Source organism: Diutina rugosa (assembly GCF_008704595.1).
Source record: "Diutina rugosa strain CBS 613 chromosome Unknown scaffold43_size124718, whole genome shotgun sequence".
Classification (NCBI taxonomy): domain Eukaryota; kingdom Fungi; phylum Ascomycota; class Pichiomycetes; order Serinales; family Debaryomycetaceae; genus Diutina; species Diutina rugosa.
In genome coordinates this window covers 16,707-42,917 of record NW_022995146.1, presented here as the reverse complement: position 1 = coordinate 42,917, position 26,211 = coordinate 16,707, and the positions used below count along the sequence as shown (strand labels likewise).

Sequence of the window (26,211 nt, the reverse complement as noted above, 5' to 3'; positions counted from 1 at the left end):
GACGACGACGACGACGACGACGACGACGACGACGACGACGACGACGACTCTTCTGATGACGATAGTGACTCGGCGTCTAGTGACGACGATTCAGAAGCAAGCGACGTCTCTGGCTCTGATGTGGATGGCAGTGACGATAGTGGTGACGATGATGATGATGAAGACGGCGACGACTCAGACTCCGACGGTGAGGAGGAAAAGGAGAAACAGCCGCCGGCTAAGCGGGCCCGGAAGGAAGTGACGGTTAAACAGTTGCGCAACGCTCAAAGACACCAGCCGGGGATCAGCCGCTTCGACGATTTGTAGTGGAGGCGCTGACAACAAGCATTTTAAAAGAAGGTTTTTTAGTGAGGAGGCCACCGTTTCGCAGAAGATGATGAAGCGTGCTTCTAGCCATATTGTAGCATGCTTTCTGGCGCAAGATAACGTTGCCTGCGAGCGATTATCAATCATACAGATCGGTAAGTCAATGATCCTCGCTCTATAATATCTAATAATCGAACACTTATTTAATCAAGTCACTTTCATAATTGTGAAAAGTAATTTACTCTGGCAGCGTACTTCGTCCTTATCACTTTTAACAAGGTATAACAAAGTCATGAAAACACTTACAACAGAGTTCTATATATGAACGAACTTATTTTGCAAAAAAGTGTCTCAAGTGTTAGTACAACTTCCTACCTCAGTCCAATGCACTGACTGAGAAAGCCAATATCGACGAACACTCAATACATGGAGGATGTGGGAAGACACTTGTTCACTAAACAAGTGGCCGGTGGTCCAAACATGATTGATAGCGAACCATAGGAGTTATGCATCATCAGTCTAAAAATAAAACCAAGCTGTAGAAGCTGGACCTTGTTGAACAACAACCGAAACTTTCTTTCTGAAATTGCATTAGTATCTTTCTATCGCCTGTAGAAATGACTTGTATGTTTTTGCAATGATTTGACGGAAGTCTATACCGGTTTTATTCGAGTTCGACCCACTTAATTTTCTCAAATGATTTAAAAATTTTTATTTTTAACCTTAGTTGAGCATTGATATTTGATTTAAAAACTAATTGATTATCTAAAAAATCACAAGTATTTGTGAAGCCTCTGGTCTCGAAACAATGCGGTCTGAGAAAGCCCCCACGGCGAAAAACTATAATGTCCCACAGAAGCATCATTGACATCAATGTAATGATATAAAAAATCAAGCTTATTCCTAGTGGCTTAATGGCAAAGCGTCTGACTACGAATCAGAAGATTGCAGGTTCGAGTCCTGTCTGGGAAGTCAAGAGACTTAACAATCTCGGTAGAGCTTAGTTTTTGTGGTTTCAGATTATACCATTCACGGATGTCCATTTCATTTCTTCGCTTTTCTATTTTTTTCTGGATGCGCACATTCTATCTACACTCCCTATAGTTATTGGGAATAGTTGAACCGACTATGAAGAACAATAAACCTCTTGTCCATAGATTGTCACAGGGAAAAGTGTTCATCTTTACCCGGTGCACCTCACTATTGATACCGCCGAGGTGCTTTCGATTCTTGTTGACCAGTACGTTTCGTTGCACGGTGTCCCCAACTCCATTCAAACTGACAATGGACCTCAGTTTAAAAGTCGTGACTTCCAGGCGCTTTAAAACATCTTGGGGCTGAGCTGAAAATGGGGGTTGCCTATCACCAACAGTCCAACGGACGGGTTGAAAACCGAAACAAGATGCTCAAGACGTTTCTCCTGTTGTACGTGTCGAAAAACCTGGACCGGATTCAATTGCTCCCCATGGGCGAGTTCGCGTTGAACGCACAACTGGGCGAAACCCCGCAAACCAGAGTTGCTGTTGGACGACGTTTGCCGAATGTTCCCCGACGTCGAGTTGATCCCATGCAACTATCGGAAGGACAAAGTGATGGAGTTTGCTCCTTCTAACTCAAGAAAATCTTACGGCGTTTACGTCGCTCCGTGTATTCTTTTTGAAAAAATGTGCTTATGAACTTCTAGTTGTAGGTTGATCAAAGATACCCGCTCAATAAAGGAAGCAGAGAAAAGCTATACCAACTTGTAGACACAATCAACGTGGTACGTCATTCAAGTTTTGAATCGTCCTCTGACATAGCTGGTAGGTAGTACTTATGTGGACGTAAACAAATCATTGCACTTAATGCTTGAGGGTGGCCGTCATGATGAAGGCCGGCCGCCAACCTCATGACTCAAGCATGCGGAAAGCGCACGCCTTCCCCTCGTGATCGATCCTTGACTGTGGAACTCGACTAGTGCGAGTGTGGAACGCGCCAGCACGTCGCCTCCGCGGCCCCGGTGTCGATGGACCAATCACAACCGAAAGTGTGAAGCCATCTCATGTTCGGAGCGACATTCAGGCTCAGGTGTTTTGTCAGGTGTGTCGTCTGTGCTTCGACCGATGCCGGTGGATGCGACTGCCTCAAAGGACCTCAAACGCTCATTCAGGAAGGTGCCGATTGTGGTATGCACGTACCTGCATGTTGAGAAGCAGTGGTCAACTGGCCTGTGGTAGACCAGCTTCTGGAGGCTGAACTGCGGGGAGGTCTCATATCTTATTATTCTCGTCTTGTTAAGGCCACGCTCTACCACACTCTCGCCCACGATGAGACACCCACCGTGCAGTGCTCGTGACGCATAAGTGAAGACGACAGCGGGCCTCGAGACAATGGTGGAGGCGCTGGCGCACACGCTGAGTTATATTTGTTTGGCCTCCGCTGAGGTAGGTAATTTATGACAATGTGAGGCGGCCGCTCCAGCACCGCCTCCATGACAACGGGGGCTGTGGTCTCCGCTGCATGACCTCGACGAGCTCTGGAGCTATCGAGACCAGGGAAGTGGCCAGGAGGTCCCACTGGCAGCATGCGGCTGGTTGTGGGCTTTGTGGTCGGGATCTGGAGATGCTGTGGTTTGGACCCGCCGCAAACGGATGCAGACTCTAGCCAGGGATGCCTAGTGCACTTGAGCCCCGGCTCTAGCTGGCGAAGGCTTTAAAAGCCCTCAGCTCCCGCAAATGAATTTTTTCTCTTCATTACCACTCCAAGATTGAATTTCCTAGCCCCCCTTCAAATGCGTGGGGCCTGCTGCTGTTGCTAGTCGCTGCTCAGGACGAAGAAGGTAAACTCTGCTGGCTTCGGTTGGCAGGGGGATCTGAACCACCGTCTCACCCCACCAGTACTCGATTTGTCATCGTCTTCGGGCGAAACAAGAGCTAAATACTCTAATGGCATTCGGGTACTGGTCACCCCAGTGCTACGGCCAAGTGGGTGGGGCGATGGTTCTTTGACGCATCCCGGCGTCATGGTTTGGGAGTACTCAACCATGGCGTTTTGGTGATGTGACCGCAAAATAGACCGGTTGTGGGCAGGGCATTTGGTGTTCTTTTTATTTTTTTCATTTATCCTTTTTTTCTTTATAGCGAATATTATGATATGTTATCTGTTAAATGCATCCCTGTAGTCGCTCAGTTGATACTGTCGCCAAACACGCCTCCGTTTTGCCACTGGCATGGACGGCTTCACGTCCGCGCCGATTGTCGCTATATGGAGCTGTAGTGGTCATTAGATTTAGAGGTATCGATGGGGGTTAACCTGTTGATAGATTTTTGTGGTGTACTTCTTTAGAGTGCTTTGTCTATTAAGAAATTTATTATTACAAATGATCAGCACCCTAGAGCACGATGCCATAATTGCGATAGATATGGACTGGGGTCGTCGTGTACGATGGCATGGCGTGTGGTGGGGTGAGCTTTAGCCATGGTTTTCTTTGCAGCAGTGAGCGCGCTCGCAAGGACGACGCCACTGTTCATTTTGGGTCACGGTATTGCGGTCGTCACCCCAGCGGGCGTGCCCGATTCTCCCCGTCTCCACATTCCTTGTTGTGGGGATTATTTTTTACTGATCGATGGGCAGAATGCACCGCGGCTAAAAGTGACGATGTCCACCGCGCTGTGAGGCTGCTTGTAACAAAGCTACCGGGTAAGGAAATGCATCCGGGGCTGGGCTAGACTCAACAAGCCCTTCTTCACGAAGATTTATGCTATCGACCCTGGCGACTCCAGGGAGGTCAGCTGTCATACCCGCAGGCGGATGCTGGGGCACTGGGAGCAAATCGAGACCGCCGAGGTCGGCAGGTTCCCCACATCTCGCCGATTCGACGAGTTGCGCACAGTCAAATTAGTCAACGTGGTTGGCGGGATCTATCCCACCTTCAAAGAACTCCACTGTCCTAAGCTCGAAGAGGTTGTACTTTGCCACAATGTCAGTCGCGACATCAGCGAAATGTTTTCTGACGCCCAACTAGACCAGTTGACGGTGCTCAAGCGACTGGGGATAATTGTCAGCAACATGGAGCTTCTCGCAAACATGAAGGTCTTGTACGTGAGGGTGGCGGAGACGGTCACGGAGGCTTTCTTCTTGCCGGCGTCGGTGACCGAGTTGGGGGTGTGGCTGACGTGCGGCGTCGACGGCATCCCGCCGCAACTCAAGGTGTTCGAGTACCAGGATGTCGTGACCGTTGACGGCGCTCCATATGAAGTTGCTGTGGCTTCGCAGAGCCTCGAGCGCATGGTAGTCAACCGCGCACACGATGTGACGATTGAGTGTCCCCACCTTACCTCGTTATCGGTGAAGTGGGTGGCGGAACTTGGCGGACTTGTGGCTCCGAAGTTGGAGACGTTGGAGGCAACCAAGACGCTGATCGCCTTGGAAGGGCTTCCCCGGCTTGAACATGTTGTGATGAGAGGGAATGGGCCTGAGGACGGAAGCCATGAGCAACGAGTTGTCGTCAGCCATCGGCTCAAGTCTGTTACCATCGAGCACATGGTGTTGCTGGAGGTCTAGATAGTTGCAGATGAAGTTTCGTTCAAACACTGCAAGTTGAGAAGGCCACCACTGATCAAAGCCGAGACGTTGACGTCGTACGGGCTGGAATTCGACACGAACGAGGTGGAGTGCAGAGAGTTGCGTTGTGCCAGATTTGAAGCTGCCAATTGGCGAGTTCCCCGTATGGTTGAAAAGTTGGTGGTTGGTTCGTGGGATTTTAACCAGTGGCCTGATCGCGGGGCTTGGGACCACGTTCACGAGCCACCTCCATTTGCTCACTGCAACAGACTCAAGGAGCTCACCATCAAAAAGGTCAACCTCAAGGACATGCACATGGTTGCGATCCCGCTTCCTGCCACGGTGAAGCACGTCAGAATGGAGGAGTGGGGCAGGAGCAAGTTGCATATTGCGGAGGACACCGAGCTCGCATCTTGAATGCTGGAGCAAGGCGACCCTGGACCAGTTGGGAATCCACAAGTATCCATTCTCGACTTTTTTCTCAAGACTGATCAGTTTCATCCGGTATCGGGTTGGTATTTAGCGTTACCGCACCTGCAGAAAACTACACATCAGAGTAAGGATACCTGAGCTTTTACGGGTAGTGTGGCTTTAGTAGTGATTAAATGGATTATTTTTGAGACTTTCGCTACTAAATTAGATGAACTGTGCTTTTCTATACTTCATCCATTAGTATTGCAAATATCATCAACGCGATTTGGTTGTCATAGCGCACACTTGCAAGGAATGCGAAATGATCGAAAACTAACCAGAAGAGCAAAAATCATCCATCTAGTGGATTTAAATGGATCAATTGTCTGAGTAAAAAAGATGCGCAAACCCGGAATCGAACCGGGGGCCCAACGATGGCAACGTTGGATTTTACCACTAAACCATTTGCGCCTTTCTACGATATTTCCTTTTTGAAAGAGAAGGTACAGAGCAACATTATGCTATCAAGGTATGCTGCAACTTATTTAGCAGGCCCAACAAACATCTTGATCTTGCGAACACCAAGGTAAATATGAAAACTATTCACTGCGATTATGCAAAAACCACATTTGCCGACCCTATCCAGAAATCAATCTTACTCCTCCAATACTCGCTTACTGGTAATTTCCCCAAAATTGTTTATCAAATTGAAGAGGAATAAGAAGGACATTTTCTAGCAATTCACTGTCATTGCTCAGACCGAAATTATCTGCCGTTACTGCCACATCCCTGGACACAGCATCAGGGATTGCAACAAAGTCTGCGACACTTGTAAGCAAAAACACAAACGTCGCTACCGTCGTCGATCAATCACCTGCCTGTCATGTAACTCAAAACACTACGGTCACGACATATTCAACAAACGCCCCGAAACCGTATCTTCACCAGCTGAGATCGCCGAAAGAGATATCGCCAACCCCACCGGTCCCAGAGGTCACAAGCGCAATGTGGCAGGTACCGCTCAACGCCCCGATCAACAGAGATTGAACAATAGACCTACTACCGTTGCCCAATCTCAATACTTTCCTGCTTACAACCTGACGGAATCCAACGCTGAAGAGTTCCAGTCCCCTAAGAAGACGGCTAAGCCAGTCACCCAAACTCCGACCCCCTTCGTGTCAAGCCAACCGAACTTCCACGCCGCCCTCTCAGTAGAAGAACCCGACGCTGACGGAGAGGCTGAAGAAGCGCCCAAAAAAAAGCAGAAGCTACTAATGGTGTTGACGACGAAGATGAAGACGTGACAGCAGACCCCGACTACACGGATGACGGGGCTCTGAATGAGGATGACGAGGAGGATGATGATAGTGACCGCGTCAGGAGTCCCGACGAGGATATTGCCCCTACCGGAGAGCAGTATAACCCTACCACCATTCTTTAAGCAAACAGGAGTGTATCTGTTTTAGCAGATGATGTTTGCTCGGGACCATAATGGATATCACGCTTCTGAATAGAAGAAATCAAGGTTCGATTCCTTGTGGGAACGAGTTAAATATCTCCCTGCTGGCTGAACAACTTCTTACCATTACACATATCACATTGATGGGACGAGCACACTATTACTTCCTCACACCGCAAGATCAGGCTGGTTTTTTGTATGAGGGAGTAACACTTGAGTATCCTCAAAGATGAACCATTGAACATTTTTACAGCTTAGATCCAAATGCAAACGATTAGATAAAAAACAAAGCTAGGCATACAATATACCTTGAAGTAATTCGAACTTACACTGAAGAAGCTGACTACACCCACGAAGCTCCCAGTTTCATCTTTGCCCTTGAATCCTGCCTCAAAGTGCATATCGAGAAGCACGATCACGAAGGGAAATTAAGTTTGACCAAGCAAAGACCGCTGCTGAACGGCGTGGCTGGCTCTGGCGTGGCTGGCTCAAGTGCTCGGTTCAGCGATGGTCCTCCGAGTCACGCCCGCACCAGTCACCGTGACTCTGCCGCCCACAGCTTCGCCCCGCCCGCCCATCTTCGCCACACGCATCTTTGCCGGCACCCCGAAGCCGTATGGGACGGTGACGGCAACCGCGGAGCTGGCGTCGACGTTGGCCGCTGCGCTTGCCGCAAACGCTGCCGTGGACTCTGCAGCCTGAGGTCGTTGTCGTGCGTGGGGGCTCCCTGATAGGGCGCTACATGATGTTGTAACAGACCTGCTGTTTATATTGTACTATCTAAGATTATATATTGGTGTGGGAAAAGAGTACTCTTGGGGTATGAGGTTACTCAGGGACCCAAAGCAACACATATCCGTGGCATAAGACTACCCTGTGCGTCCAAGTTTACTGCAGGGACTGAGGGAGGAGTCAAAGCCCGTGTCTAGGGTGCTCAAGAGACGTGAAGGAGAAAAATTTCACCAGGCGCGAAACTCCTTTATATATATTGGTGTCCTGCACCGTGGACAGACTTTCGGGGTCGGAACGCCGGCGGCGTGGCTGGCTCTGACGTGGCTGGCTCTGTGCGAATAAATCGGTGTTTGACGCCTTCTAAAGTTCTTAGCAATAGTTTGAAAGATAGTTCGAAAGGCTTAGTGTCTGCTCCCGAGTGCAATACAAGTTTGCAATGCCTCAGTGTTTTTTCTGGCTGCTTTGATTTGCTTTCATTGATAGAATTTTAGGGGAATAGAAGCAATAGAGGTTGAAGCAGTGTATCAAGCGAGTTGCTTAGCTTGTCACAGCTCAATCAACTGGATCAAGGTTTTGCTTAACGGCCTGTATATAACATCCCGCGTCAGTCGTCAACTCCTGCATACAAGATATCCCCGCTCGTCTAAAATTATTCCAAATTTTTTTCTCAAGTTTTTTTTTATGATTTTTTTTTTGTCCGAAATCAACTTCTGATGTTTATTACACATATATTTAAACAGAGCGGAACATAGATTTAGACTCAGATTTCACTCAACTTGTCTTATCATTGGTAAATACTTGCCTTGAAAGTCATCCGCTACATGCAGGATCAACATGAGAACGCACATAAACGTCTGTCAGATAACTCAGTAAATTGAACGTCAGCCTGCCCAGATATTTATCTACGGTACTTCTGATGCCAAAGAATTTTATTGTGCTAGTTACAGGTCTGAACCAATTTTCCTTGATTTTATATCACACTTTGAAGTTTTTCATACGAAAAATCAGAAAAATCCCATTTACTGTTGTAAATTTTATTTGTATCGTATACATCATAGTGGTGTATTTTAATTCTTTCTGGAGCATCATATACAAGATGAAAACTCTAATTGAAAATTCGTAAACAATATGCACATGCAAGGCTTGTGTGCAGAACCTTGAACTTGGAAGCACGATATTTGTGTCAGCATTGTTGTTGGCACCAACGTCGACATATCAAACATAATATAAATGCTCCAATATTACAAAAACACTAACCATATTGAGCCAGGAGCTCTTTAAGCGTATATTTGAACTCACCTTGTTGTGTCCTGCATCTCCCTTCATATCCTGCATATAGGAAACCAACACAGACAAGATGTTACACCTCTCTCATGACTCCTACGAACATCACAAGCCAGTTTCAATGCTTACTATACGTTATAAACAACGTCGCAAACCCAAAATAGTGTTAAAAAATTTTGCAAGAAAAATTTAAGGTTTTTTGTTTCACCGATAAATTTACATAGAGACGCCAATTTTGAAGCCAACTTTCCCAAAATTTCATCAAATATACTTCCAAAGTCAAAGATGTTTATGGAGCTATCGGTTAGATTATAGCAATTCTTTCTGATTTTATAGCACACTTTTTAATTTTTCATAAAATATTTGGAAAAATTTCATTTGCCGTCCTAAATACTATTTCAACGATGAATATTACGGTGGTGTTTTTTGTGATGAGAATCGGCATTGCCAGAATCCTCAGAACAACCTGAGAGGTTATCGAATTGGTTCTCCGACTTGCGGTCAGAGGACTTGGGAGTCATGCTGTAGGTGTAGTACAGTTGATGGGGGTTGGTAAGCTAGCGCTTGGGGGAAATAAGTGTGTAATAAAAGATATAAACAAAGATAGATAGATCTATGTAAAAACTTTTCCATCTGCTTCCAGGTGATGAGCAGAGGGCACAACGTGCAGTCTAAATAACGGAACTCCGAGACTACAGTCGTGAGACCGAAATGGTGATTTGGCTGCAACAAATCACGTGACAAAATAATGATGCCACAACATTTTGTTTTCTCCTAGAGTGAGATATAAGCAGTGTAAACACTTGGTCAGTTCACACACGACATGCAGTCGTAATCCCTATTCACAAGCGTGATAGGTGTGGTGTTACCAGTTCGGATACCATGTACAGGACTGAGTGACAATATACAGGACATCCAGTATATAGACATAGAACAACCCAGGTAAACGGGGTGGTCAAATATATGGAGTAAGAGGAGGACCTAGGTACTATGCACCCAGAGAGTGAACCCGTAGGATGACATCACGCATCGAAGGGTTAACATGTGGCAACAGTTGCGCTACCCACTAGGAGACTTGTCAGGCCAAACAGACCTACATGGAAACTACAGTGGTGTTGAGCTAAATGATTTCGTCATTCTGGAATTTTGTGGTCGAGCTTAAGGTGACGTGTTTAGCATCACTTGCCAGTGCTCCTGCATACAAACGCTCTAATTAGACAAGGCGTTGCACTACTATTATCACTGCTGCAAACATCGCAAGTTGCTTCTAGAGCCCATAAGTCAATGATTAGATCAGAACATAGCTACGCTGAAACGTAATCAACGTGATGTTCGAGTTGTCTATAATGAGAGAATATGAGCCCCAAAGCTATATAAGCCTAAACTTGGTTTAAAATTAGGTTATGAGCTTATTCCGAGCGCTCCCCAGACTTCAACTTCTAAAAGCCAGTTGAATCGATCTGACGGTTAAGACAAATTGGTGGCAACTCACGGTTTTAAATATTGTGTATTATCGAATCGTCTAGTCCCCACATCTTCCACTTTAACCTCACCAAATTTGAAGAATCGACCTATACATATAATCGCGTTTGGAAATCGACCCCAGTGTGGTAGGGCAGATATAATGCCAACGTCAAAAAAAAAAAAAAAAAATCAAATAAGTTACTTTCGTCGCCGCTCACCACTCCCACACTCGCTCGATGTCGCCGACGACTAATGCTCATCAAACAATACATCCTTTTACAAAGATCAAAGCATTCTGGCAAGAGGGAATGAGCGTAGATTGTGCGACGAGGATAAGCTGCCTTTCGAAATCCGTAAATCCATCCATTACAGATCATCGAAGGGACTAATCCCCCATTGATGTCTTTAAGCATTACGCAACTGCTTAAGGGTCAGGCGTTCGTTTAACTGGCAGCCGTTGAGGTTCCTCCTTAGCACTTGAATGCACGGTTTGTCTAGTTCTACAGAGGTCAATGATTGTTTTCCGAAGAAATGCATCAATTTTCCTGATCTTCGTCTACATTCGATCGCATAATTGTCTACTATGTGAAATGCATTAAATAGTCTCCAAAAACGACATCACGCCGCCACAGTATTTCACCAACTCCTCGGCCCGGGTACTCTCTGCCTTCGACGCGTCGTGGTACCGTTGCAAATACTTCTCCAACTGTAACGGGTGGTTGTAAACAACGTCACCATGCACACTCATGAACAAGTGCATCATGGCTTCGATGACATCATAGTCGCGACGAGCTTTAAGGCCTTCAATCATCGCCTCGATAAACCAGCACATTTCGTCCAACGGCGGGAACAGGGGGAGCGAGCGAATCTCAGTATCAATCACCGGTGGCAGAGCTGCCACCACCCAATCTAAGAACTCGCTGTACGATCCCGATTCGTGGCCTTGGCGTAAAAGCTTGGTAAACTTAGATTCAAATGAATGGTCACCCTTCAACGCCAACACCCGCGATGCCGGCTCAAATTCAGGGTTTTCGTTGTCACCCGCAGTGCCGTTATTTGCAGCTTCGCCTTGTTCGGCTACCTTAGCCCGGTCACCCACAACTTCACCAGATAGTTGAAGAAAGAACGGAGCCAGTTTCGGTTTAGACGCCGGTTGTTTCGCCTTCAGCCGCTGCTTGATGGTGTCCATGTGAACGATAGTTTGAAATTTGGAGCGAGGACCCAGAGCAAGAGTCAACAAGTCGTCCACTTGCTTCTTCGTGACGTAGACCCCCAAATCGCCATCCTTATCAGTGGCATCATCAAGAGCACCTTCCACCATACTGACACCGCCATCACCCGCGGCCAGGGGAAGAAGCATGGTGGCAAATTCGTCTTCGTCGACTTGACGGACGGCTACCGGTCGGAACTGAGCCCGGTTAGTCCACAAAAAGATCCCATTACCTGAGGTGTGAGTGGTAGCTAACACATCCCCCAAGGGCGAAAACTTGACACAAGTCGCCACAGTGGGAAGTCTGACACCATCAATGCAACTGCCAGTGGGCAAATCCCATGTCCGCAACGTCAGGTCAAGCCCACACGTCACCACCCAGCGGCCATCGGGAGAAAAGTCCATCGCCGTGATCCGGTTGGTGTGACCGTACAAGATTCTCACCACTTTTTGGGCAACAACATCGACAATCACCACCAGCAAGTCGTCCAACGATAATGCAATGAGGTCCAGCTTTTGTTGGTATACCATCGCCGTGATGGGCGCGTCAAGCTGCAATTTGCCCAAGTATTGCGAGCCAGCAAAGTCGTAGAAGCCGACAATACCGTCGAGCCCGCACGACACCATCTTCCGGTTGAACCCGTCCATGGCGAGACCAGTAACGGCTTGCTTATGGAGCATATACTTCTTCCGCAAGATACCCGATTGCAAGTTGTAGGAGCCGATGCCACCTTTCAGGGACCCGACAAGAGCAAAGTTGCCACACTGAGAGATACCCACAGCGGTGGCAAAGCCCGCATCGACGGTGTCCAATTGGTGCTTACCCACGCGCTTGGTAGTAGTGTCCCAGGTACGAGCAAACAGTTCCTCCTTGTGAGCGGTGACCATATTGTCCCAGTCACCCGCACGGGCTTCTGACAGCACCATTGCCACCACTTCGGGGAATTTCTCGCGTAAGTTTGCGGTAAGACCGGCTTTTCTCTGTTGGTGAGTCCGTTTAGGCGGTCTTTGGGACATTTCCTGGGCCTGGGCGTCTTTTCTGAGCGAAAACAGCCACAACGAACGGTCTCTGGACGCCAGGTAGAGGAAATGGGTCTTGTTCTGGTCGGGAAATTCCAAGGCAATTGGAGGCGCCGAGTGCCCACCTCTCAGCCGTAAGTGACGAGGCGGTTGCACCACCGAGCTGTTGGACGAGATGGTAGGGTCAAACACCCACTCTTTCAACGTGTTGTCGCCCCCGTTCAGCACCACCACCGGTTGGCCATTCAAGAATTGCGCTTTGGCCACCCCGCCGTGAGCCTCCTGGTGAGCCGTAGTCAATACGTGGATCCGCATTCGCTTGGCCAAATCGTAAAAGAAAAGCAGACCATCGGACAAACCAGCCACGAGGTGGGGCAGACCATCAGTGCGGAACGATACCGACACCACGCGTGACTCGCCTACCACCACTCGAGGACCAAGGGTACGGCCCTTCTTCAAATTGTACAAATAAACCCCGCCAGAAGCAGTCCCCACGGCGACTAAATCAAGCACCGGTGCCAGTTCTAGCGCCGAAATCGGCTCGGCAAATTCCGCCAGCTTGTAAATGAGTTTGCCGGTTTTGATGTTGAAGATAAACAACTTGGACGTGGTGGCCACCACCACTTTATTCAAGTAGGTAGGCGGGTGGACGACATCGACAATTTGCCCCTCGATGGTGTTGATGTTCATCAGGGTATAGTGGGTAAACTGAGCCTTGCGCCCCTTAAACACCTCCACCGAGTTATCCGACATCGTTGCCACTAAGAACTCGCCAAACACAATGATCTTGTGGACGGTGGCGTCGCTGGGACACGTCAACGTCGCCTCAGGCTTACCCCGCCGGTACACCGTGATTTGGTTGCCGTAGCCAGCGAATACGTAGTGGAAGTGGGCAGCAACGGCAGTGATCTTGTGAGGCGTTTGAGTGGAGGTGACAAACAACAAGTGGAGGTTGTTGGCGTCGTAGATCTGGAGCAGGGTGCCCACAGAGGTGACGATGTAGAACGTCAGCCCCAACGTGCCCACGGCAAAGGGGATATCGTTGGATACACAGCCAAGCACGCGGAAGGGGGAGTAGATACGCAGATCCCGCTTGGCGACATTATTATCCCGCTCGGGGGCATGTCTCTTCGTCGGGGCCAGCATGGTGCTATGGGTGCGATGAGTGGTGCGATGAGCGATGAGCCGCGAAATACCGCTACCAAGAGTAAAGCGAGAGACCCCGCGAAAAATTGAGGAACGGACACAACAGGCCGATTCGAAAAAGTGGAATGAGCATTTCGCAAGTTATTGGGAGTAGGGTAAACCTGTTTTGAATCGATTAGAAACGCGTGGTAAGGAAAACTATTGTCCAGCACGGTAGGGATGTCGCGTGCTAACCTCAAGCTATTAGGTATTGAGGAGAAGTGTGATCGTCTTAGATTTAGAGAAAGCAATTGCTGCGATCATTAGTCTTGGACTTGAGTGTATAGCTGGTCTCCTGAAGTGAACGGAGACTAGTCGTTTGAGACCGTGGACGTGTAAGCGAATCGCAACCATTGAATCTTGGCCTAGTCAATCAATTCCTTCATTGGGGCAAAATAGCTTGTCTTTTTCAATCTGCCAGCGCTCCTCGAGACAATTGATGTGAAGGTAACGAATGAAAGGAACAACAGGCCAGTGTGCTCTATTGGAAAAGTTGCTATGTGCTTTGGCAAACTCCCTAAATGAACATTCGCCACCGATATGCACAATGAGAAAATGCATTATTGGCTATAGCTTGATAGAGTGCATGACTTAACCCTGGAGTCGTTACTCCTCGATATCGCTAATGCTACGAGGCAAATTAAGTCTCAATGGGCTTCCGACATTTCCGACGCCGGATATTATTCCGACATTTAGCGCGAGTACTACGATCCCCCACAGGCTGGGGCAATCACCGCCCATGGTTTCCGATTGTGTGGCAAAACTATTTGGCGAGTACTTTTGGAGGCACCCGGATATTTTTGCAGTTCCCAGTTTCCCTGTTGTCCATACTCTGTAGATCAGAAAATAACAAAAATGGCTCCATTACCAAATTTGGTGCATCGACTCCTGCATCGGCTAACATTCCTTTGGCGATGGTGAGATGGAATGAAGATTACGAGATCCTCAGCGCACGAATGCAGTCAAGGAAAAGGTCCTCGCCGTACTTGTTTGAAACATCGTTAGCTACGCTGAGACAAACGGTCATTTGTTAGAGAAAAACTTATCGTGAACTCCATGGGTGAGAGGGCTTAGTTGCTCGTCAACGAGAAAGGCGGGAATGCTTTGCCGGGCAACAATGCAGGCGGGAACGCCCATTGCCAAAGGGAATGTCATTGTTGTCCGGGATGCAATCGGTTGACGAATTCTGTAATAATATTTTCAATAATATCGCGTGCCAAAATATCTTTACATGGGCCAAGGGCTACAACCGTAAGCCAGCCATCTCACGCTGTGGTCAGCGTCGTTGTCAATTGGGTAAATTTTCTGGTGATGCTCTGGAAGACGATGCTTCTTCATACTAGCCCCAAGGGCGTGTGGTGGCGAGTGCGAAGGTCACGTGGGGAAATACTACTAGTGGAAGAGATCGTGGTAGTCAAAGAGGTATACGTAGTCAAACAAGAGAATCTAAAGTCTTCATCGTTCAAACTGTACCAGTAAGTTCAGAAAGACGGTTAGTTGCAGCACAAAAGAAGACTGAGTCTCGTAAATTTCTATTTGTGTCCCAAGGGCCTTTCTCAAGAGCCATGCTCGGAATAAGCATTGAGGTTAACTGCGGTAGGCGTAGATAGACTTGTGCAGACTTTAACCCCATGAAATCGAGCGCAATCGTTTAGGGACCCAACGTGAAATAAACCAACACTAGTATGGAAAATTTAGTGAACCGATCGTCATAAATTCTTCTCGTGATTATACAACTCATATATCCTCGAAGATAGTGTCAGCAGTTAGTAATCTTGCGATTACCAGAAGCAATTTACGATAAAAGTCATTAGCAATTCGTCCCAAATCTCGGCCCACGTCCTACGCCTACTCGATTTATCTCTACCTCCCCTTTCGGTCACTCAGGGTGGTACCCATGACAACCCGCAGCCACTGATAAATCGCCCCACACTTTCCTCAACCACCCCCTCCCCACCAAAAGCCATACACTTCAAAAGGTGACTATGGCTGACTCGATGCCAAGTGACGTTCACCAGGAGCAAGGCGAAAACAAAACCGGGACTACCGCTGAGCCTACCGACCAAAATCTCCAACTTCAGGAGCAAAATGTTGAACAGCCTGAGAGTGACGCTAACGAGCAGTTTGAGAAGGAAACCGTCGAAGACGGGCTCCATCTCGACGAAGAAATTACCCAGCCTGAAGTAGGTATCGGTGCCCCCCAAGAATTGCTGTCAATTGGTAACAAAATTGAGATTACCGACGAAAACAAAATGACTGAATCTCATGGCCAGGAAGCTGTTGTCCCAGAAGACATTTCGGTTGACACGCCGCTGGACACGCCTTCGCCTCCGTTGACGTCGCTGCACCGCTGTGGGCTTACTTTGGGTCCTACGGAGTGGGGTGTCATCATCGGCGTACTCATCATTTTGTTCCCCCGAGTGGCCTGGTTCTGCGTCAAAATGGGCTTCCGCTTCGTCAAGTTGATCAGCTAGCTACCACAATCGCAATGTACGTGTTTGTCTAAGGTTTCGTAAAAGTGTCTATGACTATAAATTAGTGGCCCTTGAGCTCGCCCTTGACCGCGACCAGCCCCTGCTTCAATTCTCTCCCGGACAATTGGAGGGTGCCGTCCTGCTTGATGTTGACCACCACCTCGACGTTGGCGTTCGGCTTCAAGTCCTTCACCGTCAACTCGGCGAGCTTGGTGCCGACCTCGTAGACGATTTCGCGCTTAACTTCGGGCTCGTCGTCGGAGAAGTCGGAGTCGTCGTCGTCGTCGGCGTCGGCGTCCTTGGCCTCGGGCTCGATCACGGTCTCCTTGATCGTCTTCTTCCCCTCGTACAACTCGATGGCCACCGCGGGCGAGTCGCCGTTGGTCACCTCGATCGACTTCTTGATCGGGTAAGCGGTCTCCGAAAGCAAGATGGGGACGAAGTTGCCGGCGGCGTCCTTGATGCCGATGGGGTGGCGGAGGTGCTGGGTGTTGACGACGATCGGCTGTAACAGCTCGGCGATCTCTTCGTCGTCGAACAGCTCGATCAACAGCGCCTGCAACGCAGCGCCTCTAGCAATCAACTCCGACGGGTCGGTGGCCTTAGGGTCGAGGGCGGGGGCGACGACGGTGGTCAGCTCGGGGAAGAGGAACTGGATGTTCAGCGCCAACTTGGGCACGTGCGACGAGCCCCCGACAAGCACCACTTCGTCGATGTCGAGAGGGTCGAGCCCGGCCTTGGTCACCACTTTTTCCACGAACGCCGACATGTTCAGCAACGGCGCGCGCGCCGCCAACTCGAAGCGCAACCGGTTGATCGTGGTGTGGAAGTCGAGCCCGTCGGCCAACGACTCGATCGAGCACGTCGACGTCTGGACGTTGGACAACGTCTTCTTCACCACGATCGACTCCGCCAACAACTTGGCGCGCGACCGGTCGGTGGCGGTGGCGTCGGCCTTGGTCTTCTTGGTGAACTCCTTGGCGAAAAAGTCCAGCAACGCCGCGTCCAATTGGGCGCCGCCGAGGCCGTGCTCGTGGGCGGTAGCCAACACGGTGAGGACACCGCCTCTCACCACAATGACGGCGGCGTCGGAACGGATACCCCCGAAGTCAGCCACCACGTAGGTCTTGTCCTGGGACAACTTGTTGTCCTCGGTCAGCAAGTACGCCAACAACGCCGCCAGGGGCTCGTTGATCGTCTGCAACACCTTGATGCCGGCGGAGGCGCAGATCAGCGCGAGCGCCTTGCGCTGGGCGTCGGAGAAGTCGGTGGGGACGGCGATGACAGCCCCCTCAACGGTCTTACCGGTGTAGTCCTCGGCGGCGTGCTTCAAGTGGGTCAAGTGGCGCTTGGTCACTTCCTCGACGGGCAAAGACTGCTTTTCGCCCTTGACTTCAACCTCGTAGCCAACGCCGTCGCCCACCTGCTTGGGGGCGGCGCCGTGGGCGACGTCGGCGTTGATTTCAGCGAAGGGCTTGCCGATGTAGTCACGGAAGTTGATGATGGTGTTGGGGGCGTTGCGGATCAACTGCAGCACCGCCTGGAACCCGTGGTACTCGTCGTCGCCGGCGTACAGCAACGCCGAGGGGATGGCGCGGTCGCCGTCGGGGTTGGCGATGACGTCGACCTTGCCGTCGTTGGCCACGGCCACCGACAGCAGCGTGTTCCCAAAAGTAATCCCAATCACCGACATGGCTGTGTGTGTCTTATGGAAAGAGTATTTGGCAAAATGAGAATTTTCGCCGCGATGAGCGCGCACCGGCGCCTACGGCAACACTGGTGGAAGAGAGTGTGTTTGAAGAATTGGACTACAATTTTCAGAAAAGTAGTGGTTTGAATTCATAAATTTACTGATGAGCAGTTTGATTTTATCTTGACTTGTTTCAGGTTTTTGTTTCCATATTGTTATGGTAGTAGCATCTATTATAGCCGCATCAATCAGTAGTAGCCACAGTTGCCACACCCACTAAGCTACAAAACTTTGAAGATAACTGAAACTTGAAATATTACCATCATTCCACTAGCACCCCAAACTGTTCGTTACGAATAATTTGTTTCTGTTTTCTGCCTAGAATTTGTGTTCTTGCTAGCGAGTATAGTTCCCGCCTCATTAGGCTTATCGCGCACTATCGCCACCCCCGACCTCATCGCATGAAGATCAAGACCATCAAGCGGTCGCTGGACAACTATGTCCCCGTGCGCAACACCCAGGAGCTGGCGATGCCGCGGAACCTCGACCCGGCTCTCCACCCGTTCGAGCGGGCCAGAGAGTACACCAAGGCCCTTACCGCCACCAAGTTGGACCGGATGTTTGCGAAGCCCTTCATCGGCCAACTCGGCGATGGCCACCGGGACGGCGTCTACTGCATTGCCAAAAACTATAGGACCACCAACCACGTGGCGCTGGCCTCGGGTGACGGCGTGATCAAGTACTGGAACCTCGGTACCCGTGATGAGACGATTTCATTTAAAGCCCACTACGGCATGGTCGGCGGGCTCGTGGTGACTCCCGATAACAAGTTATTGCTGTGTGGTGCCGATAAGACGATCAAGATGTGGTCGGTGTTTGCGCTGGACTTCGATTTGAAGCCGCAATTCGCCGATGACGAAGTATACCAAAACGATGAGAACCGGGGGCTCGTCAAGACCTTTTTGGGCGAACACGCGTTCCTGGGGATCGACCACCACCAGGACGAAGGGGTTTTCGTTACTGGCGGGGCGTTGATCCAGCTCTGGGACTCCCAACGGACCAAACCGGTGCTGAACTTAACTTGGGGTGCCGATAACGTCACTACCGTCAGATTCAACAAAACTGAAACTAATGTGATTGCGTCGCTGGGATCAGACAATGCCGTGGTGCTTTATGATATCCGGACTAACCTGGCGGTGCAGAAAGTGGTCACCGATATGAGACAAAACGCCATCTGCTGGAACCCGATGGAGGCGTACATGTTTGCCCTGGCCTCGGAAGACCACAACTCGTACCTCTGGGACATGCGTTATCTCAGCAGTGCTAAGAACATCTACAAGGACCACGTGGCGGCGGTGATGGATATCGATTTCAGTCCTACCGGTGAGGAGTTGGTTACGGGTTCCTACGATAAGACGATCCGGATCTATAAGACTCATGAAGGGCACTCACGTGATATCTACCACACCAAACGGATGCAAAGAGTGTTCTGCACCAAGTTTACCACCGATTCCAAGTACATTTTGCTGGGGTCTGACGACACCAATATCCGGGTGTGGCGGGCCAACGCCTCCGAACGAGCGGGGATCAAGCTGGCTAAGCAACGACAAAAGCTTGAGTACGATGCCGCGTTGAGAGAGCGGTACAAGTACATGCCCGAGATCCGCAGAATCGCTCGCCACCGTCACTTGCCTGTGGCGGTTAAGAAGGCGCAAGAGATCAAGCGGATTGAGCTTTCTAGTTTGAAGAGAAGAGAAGAGAACGACCGCAAGTCTACGGGTGAAGAGAAGGTCCCCGAACGGAAACAAGTGGTCCGCGGCACCGCCTTCAAGCGTGATGAATAGGTTAACTAAGGCCATCAACTGTATATTAGTCGACGGATACTGTCTGTAACGTCAAGGAGAGGATGTTAGCCTCTCCCAATCATTTATCATATTAATAAACGACCATTTTAGGAATGACAAATATAAGTTCAATGGAAGCAAATTTATAATATGGATGGAGAAACCTCGAGCTACTCTGTCAATGAACCTCATAATTCTACTACTGCTCTCGTTGATTAAGATAATGTATGGGCTATGGTAATGTTGGTATTCGCGGGGTTTGACGGAGGTAGCAGCTTCATTTTAAAGTTTAGATTGACTCAGTTGGGGGTCTCAGTCAGATAAAGGTTAATGGCCCTGTTCCTGGCTATAAGGACTTCTTCTCATAGCCCTTGGAAGTTGATTTTCGAGCTCAAACATAGCTTAACTAATAATCAAATGTTTCTATTAGTTTAACTTCCATTTTGTGACATCCAAGCCTCCCTATCTACCCCTTATTAGAGTATGATTCTGCCCCGCGCGGCGGTGCTGTCAGTGGGCCGGAGTTCTCACCATCATCTCCGGCGTTAGGGAGCGCAGCGATGCGGGGTTCGCACCGAAAACGGAATTTGTCTGCGAACGCTATCCGTGGGTACCAACAGAGGGGACAGTCCCCATCCCCCATCCGTATCCCAATAAATAGCCGTCACCCCCTGCCTCCCCTTGCTTACCAATCAATAATTAATGCCATGGACGATGACGAGAAACCCAGCTCGTCCTTCGACACCGAGCTGGTCAGCGTCAAGCTAGATCCGTGGCTCAACACCCGCTACTCGTGGGTGATCTGCGCTTGTTGCGCCGTGTGCAACTTCTGTACCTGGGGGTTAAATCTGGGGTTTGCCGTGTATTTCCAACACTATATCCACGACGATAGCTTTCCTGGAGCTACCAAATTGGACTATAGCTTTGTTGGTGGCATTTCCTATGGTGCCTTTCTTGCTGCTTCTCCCCTTATTAATTACCTATGGGTGCGCCTTGGTAAGTATGGTCTCACCACGATCTTGGTGCTAGGTACTGTGTGCCAGTTTGCTGCGCTTATGCTTGCCAGCTGGCTGAAGAAGACGTGGCAGTTATATTTGACTCAGGGTTTGCTCCTTAACGTTGGCCTCAGCTTTATCTCGATGCCGGCATTGACGTTACCTCTGATGTACTTTTCTAAGGATAAGCGAGGGTTGCCGTCGCTGATCTCGGCGGCGGCTCTGGGGCTTGGTGGGGTCTTGTTCAACCTCATGTGTGGCCGTATCGTCAAGATAAACTCCGTGGGGTGGGCGTTGAGAGCGCAGGCGTTCATCATCGCCTTCCTCATGCTATTCCCCATCTGGTTCGCTCGTGATCGAGCGGAAATGAGAGTGTTTCCTAAAGCTAACTTTGGCATCTATAAGCTGATTACCTTCTACTGGTTGTCGCTCTACACAATTACGCTGACGTTTGGCTATCTTGTGCTTTTGTACACTTTGGGACTGTTTGTGACATCATTGGGCTACTCTCAGGACCAAGGGTTCTTGGTATCGGCGCTTGTCAATCTCGGTCTGGTAGTGGGACGTCCTCTTATTGGGTATCTATCTGATTTCCCCAAGACGGGTGTCATATCCACCACCATCATCGCCCACCTGATCTCGTGTATCCTCTGTCTCGCGATGTGGATCCCTGCTCGTAACTACGCCACCTGTGTCGCGTTTGGACTCATGGTGGGTGCCGTGATGGGCCTGATTTTCGGCATGTTAGCCCCTTCGTGTGCCCGCATTTGGGGCGATAGCATCATGAGGTATGCATTTAGTAACCAGTGGGCTTTATTGGGGATATCTGCGGTATTTTCGCCTCCCATCGGCGCCAGTCTCACTAAGTTTAATGGCGGTGAAGTGATGCCAATGCTGTTCCGAGACTGCTCGATTTGGGTGGGTGTGTGCTATTTTGTATCGGTGATGATGCTTCTCCTTATACGCGGCCACGTCAAAGCTCGCGATGCCCTCATCACCCAGGACCCTAGCATCACCGAGGTTAAAGTACCGATGCGGATGGTATTCACCCACATGTTCACCCTCAAATACGATCGTGTATAACATTATTTATTGACTCATCTTTCTTCAGTACTGCACATTATATATATCTCGGCATTGCCGTGCCGGCATCCGCACCGGCATCCGCACCGGCATCCGAGTCGCGAACACGGCACATCCGTCGGGGTCGCCTTCGGGAGTCGCCGAAAGCACACAATGGCATGTTCCCCTCGCCCATCAAATCCCCCTACGTAAATCCCCTCACCCCCTTACAAGCATCCCCCTTTGTTTTTTCCAAGCGTCTGGTTGGTTCTCGCCCCCCTTCGCCTCTGTCCACGGACTTTTAGCTCCCCAAAGCGACCTCATCGCTCATCTCCACGATTCACCACAATAAAAAAAGCCACCACAATACGCAAGATCCCCCCCAGACAGATAAAAAATAAGACAAAATGAAAATGAAGGATTCATTATCACTCTCATAGCTATTTCAGTCAAATCTTTTGGGTAATTCGTTCATTTGTTCAAACCCCTATTCGGTGACTCGCACCAAGCGTTAGCGTTTATTGTTATGACCCCTCATACAGTTCCCTATACAGTTTGTTGGCTGATGCCGCGCGCGGCTATAAAAGTGTCGCTGTTCCCACTATGCTCATGATACAGCGGAGCTTTGGCCACAGCGGGAGATGAGTGGCAGCAAGCAGCTGAGCGACGACGTCGACCCCAAGTCGCTCGTGTCCACGGACCACATGTTTGAGGACGAAGTGATCGAGGAAAACCACATCGAGAAGCTCGTGTCGGCGACGTGTTCCCACCACGAAGCCGAAGAGGACGTCGTCTACGACTCCGGGTACGCGTGGGTGGTGTGCCTCTGCTGTTTCTTTATGAATTTTTGTACGTGGGGGATGAATCTGGGGTTCGCCATCTACTTTGCCAACTACCTAGACCTGGGTACGTTCGCTGGCGCTACGAAATTGGACTATGCCTGGATCGGAGGGATTGCTTTCGGGGTGGGGCTCGCCTTTCTGCCCGTGGTAAATTGGTTGGTGCCCATTCTCGGCATGAACGGGTGTCTTTTACTCGGTAATTGTCTCCAGTTCACCGCGCTTATGCTTGCCAGTTGGCTGACTAAACTCTGGCAATTATACTTGACTCAAGGGTTGATGAACTCGTTTGGGCTTGCATTTATCCTGATCCCTCAGCTTATCATCATCCCGATGTGGTTTAAGAAGAAACGGGTGTTTGCCGGTGGTATCACTTCCGCCGGTCTGGGGGCCGGCGGTATCCTTTTCAATTTGGGGATGCAGGCCATCGTCGAAGCAAAACTGGTCCACTGGGCCCTCAGAGCCCAGGCGATCATCCTGTTTGGCATCATGTGGTTCCCCACCGTCTTCATCCGCTCGCGCCACAAGTCGAGCGGCGCCGGCTTCAAATTGGTCGACAAGCAGATCTTGATGCTGGCGTCGTTCTACATCTTGGCCATGTACATCATCTTTTGCATTTTCTCCTACGTCATCCTTCTTTACTCGCTTGCCCAGTGGACCACCACTCTCGGCGAATCAGTGTACCGGGGTCTGATCGTCAGTGCCTGCGTCCAGGTGGGACTGTGTGTGTTCCGTCCCATATTCGGTGTGCTTGGCACCCCCAAGTTTCTTGGACCCCTCACCATGGGCTCCATCCTTTATACCCTTTGTGGCATCTTCTGTCTTGCCATGTGGATCCCGCTGCGTAACTTCGCCGCCGCAGTGGCGTTTGCCATAATTGAAGGCGGGATGATGGGGTTCATCTACAGTATGTTCACCCCGGTGTGTGCCGCTGTGTTTGGCATGAAAAAGATGTCAACGGCCTTCTCCAATTTATGGGTGCTTCAGGGGCTTGCTGCCATCTTTGGTCCCGTTATTGGTATCAAACTTAGGCGTGGTGAGGGTGCATACGTCGACCCCACGCAGTACCAGGACTGTGCCATTTTCTGTGGCGTGTGTTTCATCGCTGCTGGCTTCTTTTTATTCCTAGAGAGAGGCTACTTGGTGGCGAGAAACCGCATCATGGTCGCCGAGGGCCACGAAGTCGACCCGGATAAAATCGACTTCGCCGCGTATACGGTGCCGCCGATGGCGGTGCTCAGAGGGTGCTTTGGAGCCGGTAAATTCTAGACCGCATTTAATAGACTAATCGCTTACGAATACACGACCTTAGACTTCAGTAGTCGAATTTATCGATTATAGCGGGATTAGTCGATGAGATAGATCCGTACGATCAGAGTGGGAGTAGTGCGGAGCTCAATAGCGGGTAAATGTTCGTGTCTTTAACAAAATAGCGCAAATTGAATACCGGTGTAGTCATGAGGTTTTCGGCGTTAACGCGCAATTAGAGCGCAATTATCATTCAAAAGTCAAGCCATTGGTTGCGGCCAATGCGATTATATGCAGGTTCGAGTCGACGCAAACATGAAAGCTGGCCAAGTAGACAAGCCATTTTCAATAAGCCAACAGGGATTGGAAGTAATTGGTGGTGTGAATTCAAATTGAGGCGCTGTTGTAAGTGGACGCAATCATCTTTGCATCATTCAATCCATTCCAAGTATCGGTAGTCGTCAATTAGTGTACAGCTCCCGTTCAAGGGATACACCTATTGATGGTCAAACGTGGCACTTAGTCGGTTGAAATATGATTCTTCGGTGATTCTGTCGGTTCTGACGTCACATGAAAAACTACAGACCAACAATGTAGAAGCCTATTGTTACATCCAACAAAAAAATGCAACATTTACCGATTCGCCTAGCTGTCCATGGTGTAGCGTCTGCCGCGGCAAAATCCATAGTGATGATGCCTAAGCCTCATAGGTTTCGGGTGCCTCGCTTAAACGTATGGAATCCGGGGGCGCATTCTCCGATATCGGCTATGATTAGAATGTATAGCTTAGCTGCCTGGTAGCAACCGCTTTGTTCATCCCCGCTCCCTCGTGGTACCTAACAATAAACCAAATGGCTCCACCTCGTATTCAATTAACGTAACAGTGATTGTTTTTCCGGTCCATATGGTAAGATAGGGGCTTATACTAATTTTAGATCTTAAAAGATGCCGTGGCTCCAGGGGAACACAACGTCAAGTGACGTCAAAGTGCCGTGATCCTCATACATCTTTTGGTAAGAATTGACGGTGTTGCCGGCAGTGCCGTCCAGCCGGCAGCCTTCGCTGAGATTATCAATGTCTAGTGTGTAATTCCTCAGAGTGCCCGCAATCCTTCTATTTCTAGCCGTAGTCAGGTAGATATCTATCTGTAAGAGAACGTTGAACAATGATCAACAATTAACTTATTGAATACCTCGGTTAGAGGCACGAGATGCACAGCCTTGTATTGTACTTTACAATCACTAAACTAGATGAAGGAAAACTCCGCTTGCCCCATTCGATTTTGAGGCACGAGGTTTCCGCTTGTTGTTGCCACCATAGGCAAAAGTAACGTCGCATTTCTTAAATTGTAAACCGAAATCGCTCAGCGAAATATTTGAGCCAATAGAAGCTGAGAGACATCCTTGACATGACATTCACTGTCAAACGTATAATTTATGGCCGGTGCTTCTCACAATCGACCGTTATGTATCGGATATCTTCGAAGTGAGAGTAACACTTGACCCTGGTGGTACTCGTCAAGAAAACGAGACACAAATGGACGCCTCAAGGTTGCCTGACGTAACTAAAGTTGTTTTCCCATGTGTGTTTAGGGGCTGACTAAAATTAGCATGATTCAAAAGCTGGGGTGTCAGGGGACGTCGATGTCTGCTGACGTCAAGGTTGACACAAAAGTGGGCTACGGAAAAAAACCATCGGTATCCGTGGTACGAGAGTTGAGTTGAATACTCTCTCGTATCGTGGTATACCTTATAGTTCTTCGTGTTCTTTCATCAACTTGACTCTCTAATACATCCAGGAGAATCACCTCTTAGCAATTTCCTGTAGAAAGTGCTTGTTCAGGCTGATTGTGATGTGGACCCGTTCCCTGACGTAATGTTTATTGTCAATATTGAAGCAGCAGCTGAAATACACAGCCTCTGAAGAGTAGGTTGCAACCAAATTCGACTATAAATTAGCATCCTTTGCCCAAGGATTATCCATCATCAATCCAATCAATCACAACATGAAGTTCACCATTGCCGCTATCTCGCTCTTGACCTCGTTGGTCGCCGCTGACCAAGCCTTCAACGGTATCACCGTGAGAACGGGGACCAAGTTCCAATTCGGCCAACTCTCGGTTGAAAACGATGAAGTGTTCATCAATGACCAGGATGGCGCCGCCATCAGCTTTGTCTTGAAGGACGACGGCTCTCTCCAGGACACCAACTCCAACAAGTACTTCACTTTCAACGACCGTTCGGCGTTGGCCACTACCGACGAACCCGACAAGCAATTCTCGTTCCACGAAGTCTACCTTAAACACGGCGACTCCTCGGGCTTCTACGCTTGCCCTGATGGCGACAAGTACTACTTGTCGGGCAACGACTGTGAAGGGAGCACTCCCGTCGCCGTCTACGTCGACAAGGCTTAAGCTCATGCGATGTAAACATCAATTAGCTATACT

General features: G+C 49.4%; 9 protein-coding genes across 9 annotated transcripts in view; 7 read left to right on the top strand and 2 right to left on the bottom strand. All coding sequences in view use genetic code 12, as the record gives it.

Annotated features, from left to right (window-relative positions):
• Nucleotides 1-306, top strand: part of JIP5 (Jip5p) — a gene marked incomplete at both ends in the record, with an annotated part of 1,538 nt that extends 1,232 nt beyond the window's left edge. The window contains one exon of the mRNA XM_034155740.1: nt 1-306. This exon is cut by the window's left edge and continues 80 nt beyond it. Within this exon, the coding sequence (XP_034012159.1) occupies nt 1-306 (306 nt within the window).
• A 3,981-nt stretch (nt 307-4,287) lies between these two features.
• DIURU_003022 (uncharacterized protein) lies at nt 4,288-4,848 on the top strand (the record flags this gene model as incomplete). Its single annotated transcript, XM_034155739.1, has 1 exon — nt 4,288-4,848. One exon carries the CDS (start codon nt 4,288-4,290, stop codon nt 4,846-4,848), a length of 561 nt encoding a protein of 186 aa, XP_034012158.1.
• Nucleotides 4,849-10,793: 5,945 nt separating this feature from the next.
• Nucleotides 10,794-13,574, bottom strand: UTP21 (rRNA-processing protein; the record flags this gene model as incomplete). The annotated part of the gene is made up of 1 exon (XM_034155738.1): nt 10,794-13,574. One exon carries the CDS (start codon nt 13,572-13,574, stop codon nt 10,794-10,796), a length of 2,781 nt encoding a protein of 926 aa, XP_034012157.1.
• A 2,024-nt stretch (nt 13,575-15,598) lies between these two features.
• DIURU_003020 (uncharacterized protein) lies at nt 15,599-16,087 on the top strand (the record flags this gene model as incomplete). The annotated part of the gene is made up of 1 exon (XM_034155737.1): nt 15,599-16,087. The coding sequence occupies one exon, from the start codon at nt 15,599-15,601 to the stop codon at nt 16,085-16,087; it is 489 nt and encodes a 162-aa protein (XP_034012156.1).
• Nucleotides 16,088-16,148: 61 nt separating this feature from the next.
• On the bottom strand, nt 16,149-17,780 carry SSZ1 (Ssz1p; the record flags this gene model as incomplete). The annotated part of the gene is made up of 1 exon (XM_034155735.1): nt 16,149-17,780. The coding sequence occupies one exon, from the start codon at nt 17,778-17,780 to the stop codon at nt 16,149-16,151; it is 1,632 nt and encodes a 543-aa protein (XP_034012155.1).
• A 458-nt stretch (nt 17,781-18,238) lies between these two features.
• SOF1 (rRNA-processing protein) lies at nt 18,239-19,621 on the top strand (the record flags this gene model as incomplete). Its single annotated transcript, XM_034155734.1, has 1 exon — nt 18,239-19,621. The coding sequence occupies one exon, from the start codon at nt 18,239-18,241 to the stop codon at nt 19,619-19,621; it is 1,383 nt and encodes a 460-aa protein (XP_034012154.1).
• A 707-nt stretch (nt 19,622-20,328) lies between these two features.
• Nucleotides 20,329-21,699, top strand: DIURU_003017 (uncharacterized protein; the record flags this gene model as incomplete). Its single annotated transcript, XM_034155733.1, has 1 exon — nt 20,329-21,699. The coding sequence occupies one exon, from the start codon at nt 20,329-20,331 to the stop codon at nt 21,697-21,699; it is 1,371 nt and encodes a 456-aa protein (XP_034012153.1).
• A 683-nt stretch (nt 21,700-22,382) lies between these two features.
• On the top strand, nt 22,383-23,786 carry DIURU_003016 (uncharacterized protein; the record flags this gene model as incomplete). Its single annotated transcript, XM_034155732.1, has 1 exon — nt 22,383-23,786. One exon carries the CDS (start codon nt 22,383-22,385, stop codon nt 23,784-23,786), a length of 1,404 nt encoding a protein of 467 aa, XP_034012152.1.
• Nucleotides 23,787-25,770: 1,984 nt separating this feature from the next.
• Nucleotides 25,771-26,178, top strand: DIURU_003015 (uncharacterized protein; the record flags this gene model as incomplete). The annotated part of the gene is made up of 1 exon (XM_034155731.1): nt 25,771-26,178. One exon carries the CDS (start codon nt 25,771-25,773, stop codon nt 26,176-26,178), a length of 408 nt encoding a protein of 135 aa, XP_034012151.1.
• Between the last annotated feature and the right edge of the window lie 33 nt (nt 26,179-26,211).